A 19,769-nucleotide genomic window follows, 5' to 3' on the forward strand; every position below is an offset into this window, starting at 1 on the left:
TGTCTCTGGGAGTCTGACTGTTCTGGGACCTCATGGAAGTGGAAGCAGCCGCATGTGGCGTTCTGCCTGCGCCGCTTCACTGAGCACAGGGCTCCAGGTCCGTCCACGCTGGGGTGTGTGTCAGACTCGCAGCCCTTTTTCCTCGGGGCTCGGGCCGTGTTTTGCGTATCCGTTCCTCTCTTGATGGACGCGTGTTGCCTTCTCTCGGCTGTGGGCAGTGATGCTGCCAGGACCGTGGGGCGTGAGCCTGGGGTGGGCTGGGCTCGCGTGGCGACGCGCTCTCTCGGTGGCTCTCTGGGGGCCCCTGCTCCGCCTCCCGCGTGCTGCACGCGGCTCCAGGCTCTGCGGGCATCCTAGGAGGTGTGACATGGCGCCTCGCTGTGGCCTTGGCTCGCCTTCCCTGGTGGCTGCCGTGGAGACTCGTGTGTGTTGGCTGTTGTCTGTCTTCTTCGGAGAAATGGCCATCAGGTCCTGTGCCCGTTTCAGGTGTTTTGTTCTCGAGCTGGAGGAGTTCTTTACGTGTTCTGAAGGCTAAGCCCACGCCAGACTTGTGAATGTTTCCTTCCGTTCTGTAGGCTGCCTTTTACTTGCTTGATAGTATTCCTCGACGCACAGAAGTTTTCAATTTTGATGAAACCCAATTTCCTTCTTGCTTTTCTTTTTTGCCTGTGTTTCTGGTGTCATATCCATGAAATTGTTGCCACATTCGATGTCACGAAGATTTTCCCCAATCTTCTTTTGCCTGAGAACTTTGTGTTAGTTCCTAAGCACAGGTCCTTCCTCTGTTGCTGGTCGTCTTTTCTGTATGGGCTGCATTAAAGGCTCACCTCCACCCCTCTGCAGACGTCCAGTGTTCCCGGCAGCATGTTCCCCTTTTGTGCTTTTACGTGTGGGCTCCAGAGGCCCCTGTCTGTCCCGGCCAGCACTGCCCCGCCTCAGTCCCCGCCCCTTTGTGGAAAGCTTGCCTCGGGAATCTAAGCCCTCCACCTTTCTGCTGCTGTTTCAAGACTGTTTTCACTTTGGGGTCTCCTCGCGATTCCCATCTGATTTTGAGGGTCTCCTTTTCCATTTCAGCACAGAATGGTGGTTAGAATTGTAACAGGGACTGCATTGAATCTGGAGATGGTTTTAGGTCGAATAGACACCTTAACAGGAGTAAGTCTTCCAGTTCACTGACACGAATGTCCTTCTCTTTATTTGGGTCTTTACAAATGTCTTGTATCCAGGTTTCGTTGTTTTTGGTATACAAGCCTTTCCTGTCCTTGGTTAGCTTTATTCCTAAATACTTCATTCTTTTAGGTGCTGTTATAAATGGAAGTGCTGTGTTAATTTCCACTTCAGATTGTTTTGGCTAGTGTATAGAAACACAGGTGACTTTTGTGTGTTGACCTCATACCGTGCAACCTTGCTGAATTCAGTTCTCCCCCTTTAAGCACACAGCTGTGGTCCCGAGGTATTCACCTTCCTGACTTGTGCTTCTGTTACTTAACATTTTATGGAGCAGTTCTTCCTGTGACCGTGACTCTGTTGCCGACCCTTGGGAAAGGCTTAAGTTTCCTTTCTTGTACATAAATAATCCCTGATGAACATCTCTGACCAGCACTCAGCTGTGTCCGCACTGTCAGTTTTTCCTCTTAAGAGAGCACCGGGCCACGGTGCGGGAGCCCTTCCCAGCCCTTTGCGCATCTCTGGGCGCTCTGACGTTTCTCACAGGTGAAATGTAGCGTCTAATTTAAAGACAGATTTGAAAACTCTAAGGTAGAATGTTGCTTCACTCTCGTTATGATGACGCGTGGTTCTTTAATTGCTGGTGAGACTGAGCGCCTTTCCTTACATCTGTGAGTGCCGCTTTGTGTCTGACTTGAGCCTGTGTGTTCTGTCTGCTTGCCTCTTGCGATTTTGGTGCTCCTTTTTGATTTTCGCGAGTGTCTAACGCCAGTAAGGGTGCCACTAGCTAGCCCTCCGCCGGCCACATTTCCTATAAGCAAGTCTTCAGCATCTGTTGTCTTTCCGTTTTTTGGTTTTGTTTTTTTTTACGTGCAGAAGTGTCTAACTTTTATGTAGTCAAGCTCTTTGATTATTTTTCTTTGTGATTTCTTTATCTCTGAAAGCATTTAAGTTTACTCTTGCATGAGCATTTATCAGTGTTAACAGAAATAAAAATAGAAGGCAACAATGTGCCCGTACCTTCGCAGCGCATGAAGTCACAGTGCTTCCCCGCAGGCCCCGTCTGTCTTCCCCGCACGGAGTCCGAGGAGGCTACTATCCACAGCGACGCCGTGCTCTCTTCTAGGCTGTTCTGCTTCTCCACTGCGGTTGCCGTCTGACAGCATCCTGGGGACTCTTTCTCCCAGACCCGCTCTGGTTCCCTCCTGTTTCCGTTCTAACCAAGCTGTCTGCTTACAGCGCCCCTTCCCTCAGCCTGGGGGGTGACAAGCCCCTGGGCCCGGCGGCCCCCTGCACGGGGCGTGGTGCACCCCCGCTCGCAGCTGACGCCGTCTCCGGCACTGACTTCCTCTCCTGGCCTCCGTGTTTCTTCCTCTGTGGAGCGCAAGCTGATAGGTCTGGCCTCGGCGTGTTTATCGTCAGGGAGCCTTGGATGTGGGGTCCGGATGACCAGGGGCTTCATGACGAGCTGCCACGTGTGGAGCACCTGCTGTGTGCTCGGCCCTGGGCTGGGGCTTCCCCTCGCAGCCAGCTGCTCACGGTCACCCCCAGCTCTGTGTCTGGCTTGACTTGTGAGCAAAGGAACCCTAAGTATTGCTTGTATCTTTTAATACCATTACTTCGCATTTTGCTTTTCCAAACCCGAGGCTCAGATTCCCTCTGTGTGCATCTTCTGTGTTCATCACGCACACACGCACACACAGATGCCCGTGTGTGTGATTTTAGCTGATCTGAGGTGGATCTTGTGTGCTGACGAAGGTCAGCCTGCGTGCACAGTCAGCACCTCTGGGCCCGGCTCCCCGGTGAGGGGCCACAGCGGTGGGCGCAGGGGGGAGCCTGGGAAGAGGAGGCGCCCTCGTCACCCCGCCCCCACCCCGCGCTGCTGGGCGGAGGGGCTGTGCCCCGGGCTCTTGCCGCCGTGTCTGACCAGCGCCCCTGTGCCTCTAGAGCCCAGACAGCAGCCTAGGTCTGAACTGGGCAAGGGGGCCGCCCGGCCCCCAGGAGCCAGCAGCCAGGACACGCGGGGCGCTCAGCAGACCAGCAGGCAGGTCCTCGGGAGCCTGGGAAGAGGCCAGACACCAGCCCAACACGCCGTTGCGTTCTGTTACAGTGCATTGCCCGAAAGGGTTTGGATAAACAATAATTGAATTTCCGAAAGCTTTATGGTTAATCGCTGGAATTCTCAGCGCCTGCCTTCCCCTCCTCTGCAGCCCTGGGCCCGGGGCTGGCGGAGCGCAGGCCGAGGTGCGCATGGGACGGGCCCGCGCCCTTCTTCGGGCAGAGCGCCAGGCCCGCGCCCTGCTTCGGGCTAAGAGCCGGGCCTGCGCCCTGCTTTGGGTTGAGAGCCGGCTTCCCCAGGAGCCGCCAAATAGGAGAAATGACGCCGTTTCCCTGGGAAGGGGCTCCGAGGGGCGCAGACACGCTGCCCCGGCTGCTGGTTTCCACTCTGACCGAGAGTCGAGCGCTTGAGGCTCCTGCAGGGGCGAGGAGGGCGCGTGGGAACGAGGCAGGTGACAGCACCGTGGCGGTCCCCTTGCCGAGGGGCTCGTGCTGAGCTCTGGCTGTTTCTCCTGGCTGGACCTTCCGTAGACGGCTTTGGGCCTCTGTTGACCTGCAGGGTTCTGAGAAGGCTGGTTCTGATCATGTTTCCAGCGCTTTTATGAAGAGCCTCTGTGAGAGTCTTCACGCCACACTTGACTGGGTGTTTGGTTTGTTGAGTCTTTGACATGCACCTCGTGAACGTGCCCAAATCAAGGCACCTCCGGGAGCATGCTTCTCTCAGGGTTGGTTGTAACAGTGAAGACTCTGAAATGTCCTGGATGAGTCCCATTCGTGGGGACAGCGTGCGCATCCCGGGCCCCGCGGCGATGCCACTGTAAAGGGCAGAGGCGGCCCGGGTCGCGAGCCCGAGCTCTGGAGGCGCCGCCTGCAGCCTGCTGCCGCTGACGGCGGGGGTCGGCACAGACTAACTCGCCTTCTGAGCCGTTCCTTCACGTCTGTAAGGTGGCGACACTTCCGTCCTCATTTTCTGGGGTTTCAGTGAGAGCGTCCGTGTCGTATTCTTGGCATAGTCAAATGAGTCTTATTGTTGTTGTTTTTCAACAGGAAAGTCTTTCTAATATGCTGGCAAATAAACTAGAAGGATATGAAACTGTGTGACTAACGGAACCGAAATATGAAAAAGTAGTTCCTTGGCAATGCATGGAGAGACCGAGGTTGGAAGCTAGGATTACGGTGATGAATCCCACCACAGTGATGGGATTGCACACGGAATGTTTTCTCTTTTCTGTGTTTTGTGTTTGTTTTCCAGTGGAAAACGTCAGTGTCTACTCCATGGGAGTCTTTGCTTAAAGTAGCAGGGCTTGGGAGGCCGGAGGCTGTGGAGTGGCCTGCAGGCGCCCGGCGTGTCCTAAGTCCCTGCAGGAGGCTAGGCAGGGTCCAGTGGTCTTCCCCAGGGGTCTTTACTCAGGGACAGGGCCTGGGCCTCACTGCGCTCCCTCAGGAGGGCTCAGCGAGGAGCTTAAACCCAGGGCCCCTCTAACATTTGTGGCTCAGCACGAGATGCTCCTTCGGGCCTCCGCATGGGGTCACCGGGCGGGAGCGTGCCGGCCACCCTGCGGTCCCTCTGGCAGGGCGGGCACGGAGGCCTCCATCACGCTTGGTCCTCCGGCAGCCTCGGATGCGCTCGGTGACCTCAGTGGGCCTGTCTCTGTTGCAGGTTCCGGGGCGCACCTGTCATACCCGTTGCGGCCAAGCCTGGGGGACCAGACGCCCCTGAAACGGAAGCTCCGCAGGGCATCCCGGAGCTCATCGAGGTACGTCAGCTGCATCCACGCGGGGCTCCGCCTCCCTGCCCTTCCTCATGGGGTTAAACCCGAGCAGAACCGGTGTCTCCACCCGCAGCACAGGCCCGGCGTCCCATCAGAGTGCTTCTGGCGGGGAGGTTGGTTGTCACGCTCCGGGAGCTGCACTGAGCTCTTATCATAGGTGTCTGTGAACATTCGCAGTCACATGACTACTAACGAACCTTGGGAGGCTTCAGGTGTTGATCTGCATTTTGGCAGGAAAGAGCCTGGGGCTCAGAGGGGTTAAGTGACTTGCCCAGGCTCTCACACAGAGCAGGAGGTGGAGCTGGGGTGCAGACCTAGGTTGGCCGGCGGGGTTGGCTCCGGGGTCCACTTGCCCTGGGTCTGCAGACCTGGGTCAGGCGTGACCACACGCGCAGCCTCCGTTTCTGTGATTATGCAGGGAAGACCTTGCTGACTTAGCAAACCTGTTTCTGGGTGAAGCTTTGGTGACGTTTTCGTCACCAGCTGCAGAGGGCACTGGTCTGGGCTGCTGGGGCGGTGGCTTCTGCTGTGGACGCGTCTGTGTGTCCCTATCGGAAGCCTCCAGGCCGGGCCTGCCCACATGCTCTGGTCTTTTTCCATGAGAGTCTTCACCACAAGACCAGGACTCTGGACCGTTCAGTGCCAGACAGCTCTTGACGGAGTCTTCTCTGGTGAAGTCAGGGAGGAGCAAAGTAGAAAGAGTCAGGCGGTCTCCAGGAGGGCGGGGGTGTCCACCCTGCCCCCGGTGTGTGGCACAAGCCTGTCTTTCCAGCTCCTGGTGTCCCAGATCTCCATCCCGACGAGGGACCCCTCGGGGCCGTTCCTCATGTCCGTGGACCACTGCTTCTCCATCAAAGGCCAGGGCACCGTGATGACGGGGACCGTCCTCTCGGGCTCCATCAGCCTCGGCGACAGCGTGGAGATCCCGGCCCTCAAGGTCAGTCTGGCCTCGCCTCCCCTTCCTCTGGGCCCCTCTCGAGCGGCCCGGAGGGGGCCGGCCCCCGTGCGCCCCCGCTGCCGGGCCACGCTGCCCCGTCTCCCCTCTGTCCGTCCCGCCTGCGGCCTGGAACCAGCGCTTGCCTCGGTGCTCAGATCAGCACCGCCGACTGGAGCCTCGCGGGCGGGGGTTCTCGGTGAAGGCAGGAGGCCCCCAGGGGCACCTGGGCCAGCAGCACGGGCCGTGAGTGAGGCACCAGGCAGAGCCCCTCCGCTTTCTGCAAGCCCCCAAGCCAGGGCGGCAAGGACGTGTGGGCACTCACTCCCGAGTCCCTTGTGCTTCGCCACAGGGATTTCACTTTAAACACAAGCAGAACCGCGGCTGCTCAGGGCAGGACAGTCTGGGGACACTCGGATGATGGCGCGTTCCTAGCGTCACCACAGGCGCCGCGTCCCCCGTGGAGGCCTGGGGTGGCAGCAGGGGGTCCTCGCCGCCCCTCCTCCTGGTCCCTTCCGGCCCGGTGTCCAGTGGCTCTGGTCCCTCCCCTCGGGGGCTTTGTTTCCTGGAAAGGAAACACGGATAGGCCACCCGTCCTCTCGTCCTTGGGGAACACAGGCGACTGAGAACCTGCGAGGCCCCTGGTGTTCCGGGCCCAGGGGGGGTCTGTGATCCTCAGAGGAGGCAAGGGGAGGGCAGTGGCGTGTCTGAGGACGCATCTCGGCTGGGTCTGGGGCCAGGGATGCGGCCCCTGGGGCTTCCGTGGGCCCGGAGGCTCATCTGCAGGGCAGGCCCGGGCGCCCACGGGATTTGTTGTGCTGGGTTTCAGACTTGCCCAGGACCATGACCTCTGAGCTTCCGCGTTCTCCGTGTGCCTGCGTGTGAGAGCCGATGGCTTGGCCAGTTTCACCATCCACACAGGGAGGCGTCTTGCCCGGAACAGAGCTCCCTAGACCACTCGGGTCTGGTCTGGGGGCCTAGACGGCGAGACGCGAGCTGGTGATGTTGAGAGGGGAGTTTGGAGCTCATTATCAGGCCTGGTCTGGGGGCCGAGACGGCGAGACACGAGCTGATGTTGAGAGGGGAGTTTGGAGCTCGTTATCAGGCCTGGTCTGGGGGCCTAGACGGCGAGACACGAGCTGATGTTGAGAGGGGAGTTTGGAGCTCGTTAGAGTTAAGCCTGTAACGAGGTGAGGATCTGGATACTGGGAGGGGTGATGGCGTTTTGCACACGAGCTGCCAGAGGGTGGGTGGGTGCGGGTGGCTTGTGCCCCAACAAGCACTATGCTCTCCAGAACCTCCAGGAGAGAGGTGAGGCTCTCACCCTGGGCAGGGCGGGCTCTCCACCGATGACAAGCGTCCGGTGACGCAGGGACTCTCAGGGAGGGGCGTGTCACCCTGGGGGCTGAGGCCGGGGCACTGCAGCCCGAGCCCAGGGGTGTGCCTGGTCACCCGACCGCCCGCAGCCGGGAGGAGTGGGGGCCGTCCCGTCGGAGGTCCCGGGGCCTCAGCCCGGCCGACACCTGGGCCTTGGCCGCGTGCCTCCAGCGGCGCAAGAGGATGCGCTCCCACTGTTCCTACGGCGGAGCCTGCGGTGACCCGCCGTGGTCCCAGGAGTGAGTAGGGATTTCAGACGACAGGCCTGAGGTAGGAGGCTCTTCCCGCTCGCTGGGGCCTCGGGCTGGCCCTTCCTGTGGCATTGCAGACGGCTCACTGTCCCGGCTGCTAGTGGGAGACGCGGGCCTTGGGGTTCTCCAGGTGGGTCGGTGCTCGCTGATGGCCAGCCCCGCTGTCCCGCTCCTTCCTGTGACTCCATCTGACCTGGAGGAAGGCTTTGACCGAGGAGACAGTAGTTGAAGCCACTTGGCCAGCGCCAAAGCCCGGCTCTGGGCCCTGTGCCCACCTCCCTGGGAGCCCCCGCTCAGCATCATGTGCCCGGGGCGCTAGAGCCCTGCAGGGCTGGGTCCACACTGGACAGCTCTGCCCCGAGGCCACAACATCCCTGTCAGACTTCCCTGACTGCCTCGGACACCTCTGACCGCCTGGACTCCCCAGGCGGCGCGGCCCAGCCCCTCCAGATGAACAGCCCCGTCCCCTCCCGGCCCCCTGCAGCCTGCCAGACCCGGCCCGGCCCTGCCGGCGTGTCCACCCCCAGCTGGGGCTCGTTAGCTGAGGGGGATTGAAGGAGAATCAGAGCACACGGCTGATACCCCAGGCCCCGCCCCTCAGGCTCCCAGGACCTTTCCAGGCTCGGCTGGGGCCCTCCAGTAAGGCGTGGCCTTGGGGGCTCAGCTGGTGACGTGTCCACAGGCGACCCACTATCAGGGCTGTGACAGGACCTGTCAGAGGTGCAGGCTGTGAGGAAGGGAACAGGGGCCTGGGTCAGGCCACAGGCAGGGCCCTCCGCCCTCTGCTCCACCGCCGTCACAGCCCAGACCCCGAGGGCCCCCGTCCCTGACCGGGGAGATGGGGGAGAGCGCCCCACACCGGGAGGCCGCCTTGGTGTTTGGCACCACCGTCACAGGGATCCGTGTGGGTCCACGCACAGGGAATGTGGGTCCTCTCCTGGTTGTGTGGGTACAGGACGTCTAGCGGGCCCCTGAAATAGGGTGCACGTCCGAGCCCGAGGGTCCGCTGAGAGCCACGTCGGTGTGAAGAGGAACGGACGTCCCCAGAGGGTGTGGACACCTGTTCCGTGATGAGGCTTTAGAGGAAGTTCAGATCTCGATGGCGTATTCCTCCAGATGGAGGCTGCGTGCAGGTGGGCTCACCTCTCACTCAAACCCCACGGAGGAGATGCCGTCTGGGACAGGACCCAGCGGCATCTCCCCTGCCCTTGCCTCCGCTGGGAAGCTGACCCCCGGGGTGAAGCAAGGCCCGGACTCCGGGAAGACGCGGTCCTCCCCCACCACCTCTGCCGCCCCTGCCTCTGGCTGGCCTTGCCTGTGCCCTCCCCGCCCGCAGGGGCCTCTCCTGGAAGCTCCTGGGCGTGTGCGTCTCTTCTGTGGGTCCCACTGCAAGGACCTCCTTGAGGGCAGAGACTGCGTCTGCCCGGCTCCGCGCTCTCAGCACCTGACCCAGGGCCCAGCCAGAGCAGGCTCCAGAAACCACTTACTGAACGAAACAGCGGGAGAAAGCCAGAGAGTGAATAAGCAGCTTGTTTCTTAGTAGGCTTTTGATGCAGTTGACGACCTCAGAGGGCTGTGTAGACGCTGCTCCCCAGGGCCCCGGGGCAGGACCGCAGTGGGCGGTGGCCTCTCTGGTGTGGGGCCGCGTCCTGGCGCCCCCCAGCCAGCAGGCCCAGGACTGATGGTAAGCCAGGCACCCAGGGCTGTGCCCCGGCTGAGCCCTCTGCCTCGGTGCCCAGCTCCTCCTCAGCCGTTTCCTGGTACGGAAGGCTCGTCTGGGAGGGAGCGGTGCCAGGCCGGCAGGGCCAGTCACCCAGACCCCCCCGCCCTGCCCCCGGCCCGGGGAAGGTCCCGCTGGGAGATGCGGCCACCCTGGGCCGTGGTCCCTCCTGCCTGCTGTCCTCTCGGCTGCTGCTGTGACCCTCTTGGTTTTATTTTCCTCATTAAGGGAAAGTTGAGTGTTTCCTGAGTGTGCGTAGAGCCAGTGTACCACTTACACTGAATATTTATCATTCTTTTAAGAAATAAAACAATAATAAAAACACCATAAACATCGCTTTAATTGTGCACAGGCTTCAACTTGTAATAATCCTGGGGAAATGGCTAGTGAGACGTGTCCCTAAAGTAAAGGCACTTGCCTGCTTTTGTTTGAAGTTTTGCTCAAATGCTTTATTGTATAACCTGTTCTTATTTTTAAAAAATGCCAGCCATTGCAGGTTTCTTTGTGTGTGTTTTCAAAAGTACTTAAATGAGATGCTTCTGGGCAGCGGTAAATCAGAGTTGAGCCAGCCTTGGGGGACTGAGCCAGCTGCAGTTAGGTCCTTGCTTGCTGTTAGTGACCCTCGTGTGTGAGGACACGCGCGGGGGTGTGTAGGTTAGGACGGGTCCAGTGGGTTATTGCATCTGCCTGCCCGTGCGCCCTCCCCTCTCCTCCCGCCCGCGCGCCCTCTCCTCCCGCCCGGGCGCCCTCTCCTCCTGCACGGGCCCCCTCTCCTCTCCTGCCCGTGCACCAGGGTGGAACTGTGGTCCTCGTGACAGGGCAGATTCCCGGAGAGCAGGTGACAGGTTCCCACGTGAGGATGGCAGGGCAGGCCTGGGTGCTGAGCTGGGAACACGCCTGCAGTGGCCCTGCTGAGAGGCAGCTCAGTGAAGGTGACGACCTGAGTTGGGGGAAGATGGGACGAGCCCGACGGGCAGGGAGGTAGTGGGGGCAGGCCTTGGTGCGGCGGTTCCAGCCTGTTGAAGACAGTGGTCCCTGTAACGTGCAGGAGGTTCTGAAGGCTGCAGAGGAGAGCGTGGGTGTGTGCGTCCAGAGGGACAGGCCACAGGGGGCCGGGGGGCTGCTGTGTGGCCCAGCAGGTTGGGGCACCAGGGTCCAGCAGGCGGCAGCACAGTGGGCCTCAGAGCGGTTCGGGAGGCGGCATTCCCAAGCCCGGGGCTGCGCTGATGGGGCCAGGTGCAGGGGCGGGCGCATCCAGCTCGGCTCCCAGGCCTCTGGCTTGAGGAGCAGGTGGGCTGGTGTGGCCTTTGTGGAGGGGGAGCCAGAAGTCTGGGGTGGGGGCAGAAGTGGAGGGGAGCATGCGCTGGATTTTAGGAAGTTTGGGGTCTTTGGGGGCATCCAGTTAGAGGGGCAGTCTCGGGGCTGAAGCTCGGATGTGTGGGAAAGCACGGATTCACACACTGTTGGCGTGTCCAGCGCAGGGTAGGGGCCTCTGGAGAGGAAAGACAGCTGTGCTCCTAAGGTTTTCTTCCTGATGCCTGGAGGCCCCCAGCCCTCCTCCTGGCCGTGGTGTGGGAGCCGTCCAGCTCTGCAAGGTGAGGTCTGTGAGGCCCCACGCTGGCACCTCGGGAAGGAGGGAGGGTCCTCCCGGGGCTGTTTACACTCTCCAGGGTGACAAGCCCCCAGGCCGGCCTCGGGCGGAGCTGCCCCGGCCTGCCTGATGCCTGGGTCGGTCTGCGAAGCGTCCGGCCCCAGGGAGAGCCGCCGTGCCCCCAGCCCCCGCGACGCTGCTGCCGCCAGAAACAAGCAGGGTGACTGGGCGGAAGGTCAGGAGTTTAAGAGCTTGTTTTATTCGAGACGGGGCTGAGAGACAGGAGGGAGTGCGCGGGTTTATATGTGGATCCTGGTATTTGCTTTGAGCTGCGGCGAGTGGTCGGGCAGGGAGGGAGGCCGCCCGCCAGGGAACGCTGCCAAGCAGAGCTCCGCTAATGCGATCCAGACGCAGCCCATCTCCCGCCTAATGCAGTCCTTGCGGCAGGAAGGGCCCGGCAGGGCCGCTTAACCCTTCAGGAGCTGCGGTCAGACCATGCTCAGCCCTGGGCCCCACCCACCCATCATGGGAGCCCCCCCCACCCCCGTCGGGGTGCTGGCGCGTCTCTGGTCACTCGACTGCCGGACGCACCCTCAGGGCACTGACTGGGGCGAGCACGTGGGAGACGTTTGCTCAGGAAAGATGGCCACACTGTCCACAGGAGGGGTGACTGGCCCAGCATCTCGGGGCTGGTAGGAGGTGGAGCGCGGTGGGACCTGGTCCCCAGGTACAACTCTGTGCAGGCCCAGTACCCTCTGCCTGGCCGGCGTCCCCGGTCACAGCTCTGTGCAGGCCCAGGACCCTCTGCCTGGCCAGCGTCCCCGGGCACAGCTCTGTGCAGGCCCGGGACCCTCTGCCTGGTCAGCATCCCCGGGTACAACTCTGTGCGGGCCCGGGACCCTCTGCCTGGTCAGCGTCCCCGGTCACAGCTCTGTGCGGGCCCGGGAACCTCTGCCTGGTCAGCGTCCCCGGCTGCCATGAGGGCCGTTGACCCTGCTTCCTGGGAGGGCCGGCCACCACGTCCATTCCCCTCCCTCTCCCAGGGCAGCAGCCACGGAGCGCAGGGTGTCCACGCGTGAGCATCCCCCACACGGTGACATCAGCGGGGGTGGAGGGGCCGTGCTGGGACCGCCAGGCCTGCGAGGGCATGGGTGCCAGCTCTGCGCTGGGCCCTCAGCACATTCTGTGGGTGAAGGGGTCGCACACATGTATGCATGCTTCCAGCCATGTGGAAAAGCGTGTGTGCGTACACGTTTGTGTGTAAGCTGGTCAGGAGGGCCCTGCGTCGTGGGTCCGTCTTGGGGGGAGGGCGCAATCAGGGCGCAGAGAGGCTTCCGTGTTCTCGTCGTGGTGCTTGGCGTTCAGACCTTTCCAACAAGCTGGTACTCGTGTTCCTCGTGTGGCTTTTAGGGAAGGAAAGCCAGACTCGGCGGAGGAACGGCTTCTGTCGTGCGCGTCCGTCTCCCCTCCTCCGTCAGCCCCAGGCCCTCACCTGCGGGCAGGTGGGCGGCCAGGCCGCGACCCTGCTAGGGGGAGTGGGCGGCCCCAGGGAGGCGGCCGCGCGTGCCGGGCGTCCTGCCGCCTCCTGTGCGAGCCGGAGCGGGCAGCCCACGAACGGATTTCCGAAGGGCCCGCCTCGTGAACTTGACCGTCTCCCGGAGGGGGAGACCCCCACAGGGTCCTGTGCTGCCCGCTGACCCTCACTGTCCACCGCCCAAAGGCCGCTGGAGAAGATGGTCTGACCTGGTGAAGCGCTGCCACCAGCGGCCGGAAGTGCTGGCCTGCCCGCGTTGGGTCAGACGTGCCCATGTCCAGACTAGCGTGCCCATGTCCAGACCAGTGTGCCCATGTCCAGACCAGCGTGCCCGCGTCAGGTCAGGTGTGCCCGTGTCCAGACCGGCGTGCCCGCGCGGGGGCCGGCGTGCCCGCGTCGGGTCAGGAGTGCCCGCGCCGGGGCCGGCGTGCCCGCGTCGGGTCAGGAGTGCCCGCGCCGGGGCCGGCGTGCCCGCGTCGGGTCAGGAGTGCCCGCGCCGGGGCCGGCGTGCCCGCGCCGGGTCAGGAGTGCCCGCGGCGGGGCCGGCGTGCCCGCTTCCAGACCGGCGTGCCCGCGGCGGGGCCGGTGTGCCCGCGTCGGGTCAGGAGTGCCCGCGTCGGGGCCGGCGTGTCCGCGCTCCAACCCCTTCCCAGCCGCAGCAACGGGTCACGGGAGCCGCGAGCGCTTTTGAAGCACAGCCTGGATGTTTGGCCTGACCGCGTGTGTTTGCTTAAGCATCGCCCTTGCCAGTTCATTCGGACCTTCTCTTTCTTTTAAGAACGTGCCGCTTGCCAAAAGTTATTTTGGATCTGTTTTTGTTTATCAGGTGACTTGTTCCAGCACGATTGGAAGCAGACACGCGCCTGAGCCACTTTCGGCCGCGTGCACGCGCGCACACGCACACAGGCTCCGTGCACACCCCTCAGGGCCCCAGAACACACCCGGCACACTCGGGTCTCGGGGCTGCGGCTGGGAGAGCGCCGTGGTCCAGGAGCCAGCAGTCACAGGGCTGTAGGCGGGGGAAGCTGGGCGCTGACCTCGGGAGACCCAGCCAGGGGACTGTGCTGGAGCTCTGGGCCCGCGCGGAGCTCCTGGCTAGGTGAGCTGCTTCCTGCCCCGGCGCCTGCAGCGAATTTCTTCCGCAGACGCGTCTCCCGCCGTCTGGACCCACTGTGCGCACGCGGGGCTGCTCAGAAAGCCCTTCCTGCTCCGAGGGGCGCTGTGCCCAGAGTGGGGGGTTGGCTTACCTGAGACGGTCCCGCGCGGAGGAGCGGCCTGCCGTGGCGCTGGGTCTGCTCAGGCTGTCGGGGCCCCCCGTGTCTGGACTTCGCTCTGCTCCGTGTGGCGTGGCCTTGGGCCAGCTCCGGCCCCCGGGAGCCCCTCGAGCTGCACTCAGTCCTCAATTCCAGTGACGCTGCGTGGTCCCCAGGCCCGGGGTGCCGTCTGAGGCTGGCCCCGGGCACGGTTGCAGGGCCAGGGCTGGGGTCCCCGACATGGTGGCCGTGTGGTGTGGCCACCCCCCAGCTCTGGCCTGCAGGAACCCGCTTCCTCCCCCAGCGGGGACCAGCGGAGGGAGGTCCAGCTGGGGGTTTGGAGACAGCTTCTTTCCTCCCCAGATGGGAGCGGGGAGTCACGTCTTAATGTTTTCTTCAGGTTAAAAAAAAATGCTCATCAGTGAAAATTGGAAGTTTCTGAACAGGATGTGGAGGTGACCTCCAGTCGCACCTGGGCCCCTTTGTGGGCGCCCTCAGCCAGCTCGAGGGCGTGCAGGCACGCGAGACAGCGTGACCCACGTGTTTGGCCACGTGTTCTCGCACACACGCAGCCTGTGCGCTGGTCCTTTTCAGTGTGTAGAGGAGACTGTGCGGTTGCCGAGCTGACTGCACAACACAGAAGCAGTTATGTCTTCAGCTGAGGTTGGGGATCTCTCTAGAATGTGTTTTCTCAGTTCTTCCTAGAACACTGCATACAGTTTCTCTGCACGCGATGACTCAGCTCATTTCCTTGAACCAGCGGACATCGCAGGGTTGCCGTTGACGTGTGTGGTCTCTTTGCTTCTCTGAAGGGGGCCCTGCTAGCCTGTCCAGTGGGAGGGGATTCACTGTGCAGGCCACACGGCTGCTTGCAGAGGCCAGGTGGGCTTCTGGGCACTCCTGGGGTCACCTCGTGAGGGGGGAACCCTCCCATTTGCCTTAAGCCCAAGAGCAAGGGGACACTGAGAGGTGTTATCAGAGAAGGCATGGGGAGCAGTCAGACTGGGGGCCAGAGTGGGTGAGGCCAGCAGGCTGGTCCCGGCGGGGCTTGGTAGAGGTTCAGTCCAGGGTGGTGCCGGGAGAAAGGCACCGGTGATGGCCGTGCCCAGCAAGCAACACGCTGGATGCCGGCAGGTGGGACTAAGAGATGGGTGCCCGTGGTGTGGGGGCCGTGGTGCCCGAGACACCTGGGCAGACAGCATGGTGCTCCGACATCCAGAGCAGCAGCGGAGTCTGGAGGCCTCCTGGACGGCAGGTCCCTGGAGCCGAGGGCAGGGTGAGGTCATTTGAGGAGTTTAAAGAGGAGGCCTTGCTTTCTGCAGAACCGTGGGGCGCGCTGTGTGTGTGTGAGTGAGGCGCCTCTCCACGCCCGCCCCCTCGCTGTGGGCACCGCCCGGGTTCTCCAGCCCCTCTCACGCCGTCCCCAAGCCTGTGTCAAGCTTCGGCGCCTCACCTGTGCCTCTGTGTACTTCCTCGTAGTTTAGCCAACACCTTTACATTCGTGAGTTGAAGAGGGAGCTGGGTAATTTCCTGAGCCCGAGAATGTGCTCAGCCAGCTGTGCACTTTCCCGTCTGGGACGCAGACGTGTGCCCTCAGCGGTGGCCTCTGTGCTCTGTCCCAGGCCCCCGGTGGCGCTCACACGCCCGTGCTCCCGCTCCCACCTGCGTCCTCCATGGTGTGCCCTTGCCGGTGGGGGTGGCATCCGTCCTGGGCCCTTCCATCACGGCTCTGTGCTTCCTGGAGTTCCCGCAGCTCGAGTCGCCCTCCAGGGGCTCTTGCCCATCCAGAGGGTCTGTCTGGGGTCTGTCTCCGCCCCCATACACTGGAAGCTCCCTGAGCAGGGTGGGGGTGAGAGGGGCCATGGGGGTGCCCCTCCTGGCGGAAGTGTGTCTGTAAACCTCTGGAAGCTTCCTGAGCATGGTGGGGGTGAGAGGGGCCGTGGAGGTGCCCCTCCTGGCGGAAGTGTGTGTGTAAACCTCTGGAAGCTCTCTGAGCAGGGTGGGGGTGAGAGGGGCCGTGGGGGTGCCCCTCCTGGCGGAAGTGTGTGTGTGAACCTCGGATTCTCTTTTACGGGAGATCTCTCGCTTCTCACTGTTGCTTCTTCAGTGTGTGTCCGTGTCCTGGACACTGGGCTGCAGCGCGGCGCCTCCTTGCCCTGCTGTTCAGCCATCCCCGCTCGTCAGGCTCCTGTGTCCGCCGGACGAGCCCCATGATGTGCTTTCTGAGCCCTTTCTTCATCCCTGGGGCCGCAGGCTGCTGCGGGCCCCCTTCCCAGCCCCGGGGTCAGACCTTTCCGCAGGGAGCCCATTGCTTCCCCAGGGAGCACCGGGCATGAGGCCAGGGGCTGGGGCTGGGCTGTCCCTGCGCCTGGGCCTCTCGCCCACCTGAGCTGGGAGACCGAGTGTGCACACAAGCTGTGCGCACGTCTGTCATTACAGACACACACGTGTCCGTCCGTCTCTCTCCACCCGCCCATGCAGGTGCATCCAGACCAAGGAGCTCAGTGGAGCCCCTTCCCACAGGGGCCTGCCCTCTCTCCGCCCACCTCCCTGTCTGCGGAGCTACTTTTGCTAGACTGTGAGCCCAGGCCCCGGGCGCTGTTTCAGTCCATGGGCACCCACTGGCCCTGAGCCCCAATCCCTGGCTACAGGAAGGTCGCCGTTTTTGCAGACGGCTTGAGCTCTGAGCGCTAGCTTGGCAGATCAGGTGGCGAAACACCCCCTCCAGTCTTAACCTTAGTTTCTGATTGTTAGAAAAGTAGGTGATGGCTTTCTCCTGATGGAAAAATCCAGGCTCCGCCAAGATGAGAAGCGCGTGTCCCTCACTGGCACCGCTTCCAGTTTCTTTCCAGGAGCATGTGCGCTCCCAGGCCCGTCCCAGCTTCTTTCCAGGAGCATGTGCGCTCCCAGGCCCGTCCCAGCTTCTTTCCAGGAGCATGTGCGCTCCCAGGCCCGTCCCTGCTCTTTCTTTAGATTAGTGATGCCTTGGTAAGCACATTTTTGTGCCCTGGTGTTTTCCCATGGAAGCTCTGTCTCCTAAGACAGACTGAGGGCTGAGCGCTACCTTCTTTTCTCCCCAGCACATGGTGATAGCGCAGAGCCGCCCGCACCGCCCGCAGGCTGTGCTCGCCCCCCGCCCCCAGCACCACAGGCTGCCCTGCAGCCACCTCCGCCCGCGCATGGCCACCGAGCCCCCCAAGGTGGAATAAGCGGGACGCTGTCCTCTTGCGTGCGGGTCGGCGGGTCGGTCATCTCTGAAATGACTGCTCAGCCCTTCGCGCATCTCTGTACCCAGTTGTTCATCTTTCTCTGGGTCTGAGGTTCCTGTTGATGGAGACATGTGTCCTTTGTCAGATAACGTATATTGAGGTGATTCCTCTCAGGCAGTAGCTTGCCTTTTCATTTTCTTGATGATGTCTTTCGAAGGTTTTTAATTTTGAGAACTTCAGTTCCTCGATTTTCAAGTACATGGCTTGTCTTTTTTTTTTTTGTCCCTAAGAAATCTTTCCTGTGCCCGCCCCATAGTTAGGAATGTATTCTGTTTTTCTTCTGGAAGCTTTATAGTTTTAGCTGTATATTCCATGTTCTGTTCTGTGTTCCATCCCAGATTAATTTCCTTGTATGAGATGCAGAAGGGATTGAAGTTTATTATTTTTTGTATTTTTTTATTACCATTTATTGAAAAGATTTGCCTTTCCTATTGAATTGCAGTGGGATCTTTGTAGAAAGAAATTAGTTAATATGTCCGGGCCTGTGTGTGGACCCTGTTCTGTACTGTTCATCTGTCTGCGCTTATTCTAATCCTCGTCTGCCTTGATTACCGTAGCTTTTCAATCCAATCCCAAAGAAAAGCAGTGTCAAAGAATGCTCAAACTACCGCACAATTGCACTCATCTTACACACTAGTAATGTTCAAAATTCTCCAAGCCAGGCTTCAGCTATACGTGAACCGTGAACTTCCAGCTGTTCAAGCTGGTTTTAGAAAAGGCAGAGGAACCAGAGATCAAATTGCTAACACCCGCTGGATCATCGAAAAAGCAAGAGAGTTCCAGAAAAACATCTATTTCTGCTTTATTTACTATGCCAAAGCCTTTGTATGGATCACAATAAACTGTGGAAAATTCTGAAAGAGATGGGAATACCAGACCACCTGACCTGCCTCTTGAGAAATCTGTGTGCAGGTCAGGAAGCAACAGTTAGAACTGGACATGGAACAACAGACTGGGTCCAAATAGGAAAAGGAGAACGTCAAGGCTGTATATCGTCACCCTGCTTATTTAACTTATATGCAGAGTACATCATGAGAAACACTGGGCTGGAAGAAGCACAAGCTGGAATCAAGATTGGCAGGAGAAATATCAATCACCTCAGATATGCAGATGACAGCACCCTTATGGCAGAAAGTGAAGAGGAACTAAAAAGCCTCTTGATGAAAGTGAAAGTGGAGAGTGAAAAAGTTGGCTTAAAGCTCAACATTCAGAAAACGAAGATCATGGCATCTGGTCCCATCACTTCATGGCAAATAGATGGGGAAACAGTGTCAGACTTTATTTTCTTGGGCTCCAAAATCACTGCAGATAGTGATTGTAGCCATGAAATTAAAAGACGCTTACTCCTTGGAAGGAAAGTTATGACCAACCTAGATAACATATTAAAAAACAGAGACATTACTTCGCCAACAAAGGTCTGTCTAGTCAAGGCTATAGTTTTTCCTGTGGTCATGTATGGATGTGAGAGTTGGACTGTGAAGAAAGCTGAGTGCTGAAGAATTGATGCTTTTGAACTGTGGTGGTGGAGAAGACTCTTGAGAGTCCCTTGGACTGCAAGGAGATCCAACCAGTCTATCCTAAAGGAGACCAGTCCTGGGTGTTCACTGGAAGGACTGATATTGAAGCTGAAACTCCAGTACTTTGGCCACCTCATGCGAAGAGTTGACTCATTGGAAAAGACTCTGATGCTGGGAGGGATTGGGTACAGGAGGAAAAGGGAACGACAGAGGGTGAGATGGCTGGATGGCATCACCGACTCGATGGACATGAGTTTGGGTGAACTCCGGGAGCTGGTGATGGACAAGGAGGCCTGGCGTGCTGCAGTTCATGGGGTCGCAAAGAGTCAGACACGAGTGAGCCGACTGAACTGAACAGTGAATTTTGAAGTCAGGTAGTGTATTTTGAAATCAGTGAGTGTTTTTGTTCTTTTTAGATTTTTTCTTTTTTTTTTTTTTGGCCTCTAGGTTCCTTGCATCCATGTAAAATTTCAAATCAACTTTATTTTTAAAAAAAAATATGTACTGGAGTTTTGATTGTCATTTGTATGGACTCCATAGCAGACTTTGGAGACACTTGAGGTTTCATAAATATCACATGCTCCAGTCCATGGGCGTGGCACGCCTCTCCATTGCCTTAGGTCTTTATTTTCTCTCAGCAACGTCTTGTGTTCAGTGCAGAGTCTTGGAGTGTTTTAGTAAATCTATCGCCAAGTGTTTTATCTGACACTGTTTAAACAGTGCTTTGAAATTTTCTGTTTGCTGTTAGAGTGAAGAGATAAAATCGGTTTCTATATGTTCACCCTGTATCCTGCCATCTTGCTAAAGTCGGCTCTGAATCTGGTGCTTGTTTTGTGGAATCCTTACAACTTTCTTTGTAAACAGTCATGTTTCCTGGAAACACATATGACTGTTTCCTATCTTTTTTGCCTAATTTTTTTTCCTGACTCAAAGTAGCAAGAGATATGAGAAGGCTGCTCTGTGCCCGCAGTGCACCCTGCCCACAGTCAGGCCCCCGTGGGCAGGCTGTGCCAGTGTCCCAGGCGCGCTCAGGTGGAGAGCCCCCTGGGGCCGGGCTGAGGGCCTTGGCCAGGTTGCTCATTGGGCGTCCTCCCCCGCAGAGCCCGTGCTGTGCCCCGGGGCTGACCCACCAGGACTTGGCATCTGAAGGGCTGGCGGGGAGAGCCACGTCTTCCTGAAAGTTCGTCCTCATCAGGGGAGCTTAGAGGGAAAAAAGCGAGTGAGCTCACTCCTCCGCACGAAGCGGGTGTGGCCTTAGCCACACCCGGACCCGAGTGTGACCCAGCCCTGCTCTGAGGCGCAGGTCTGTCCAGGGAGGGACCCCGG

The 19,769-nt window shown here is 59.9% G+C and overlaps 1 protein-coding gene across 1 annotated transcript in view; it reads left to right on the forward strand.

Annotated features, from left to right (window-relative positions):
• The window catches only part of EEFSEC (eukaryotic elongation factor, selenocysteine-tRNA specific), a 109,165-nt gene that overhangs the window by 46,245 nt on the left and 43,151 nt on the right, over window positions 1–19,769 (forward strand). The window contains exons 3-4 of the mRNA XM_052639407.1: window positions 4,886–4,982; window positions 5,770–5,934. Coding sequence (XP_052495367.1) covers window positions 4,886–4,982; window positions 5,770–5,934 — 262 coding nt within the window. The remainder of the gene's footprint in view (window positions 1–4,885; window positions 4,983–5,769; window positions 5,935–19,769) is intronic.

Source organism: Budorcas taxicolor, chromosome 1 (genome assembly GCF_023091745.1).
Source record: "Budorcas taxicolor isolate Tak-1 chromosome 1, Takin1.1, whole genome shotgun sequence".
NCBI lineage: Eukaryota > Metazoa > Chordata > Mammalia > Artiodactyla > Bovidae > Budorcas > Budorcas taxicolor.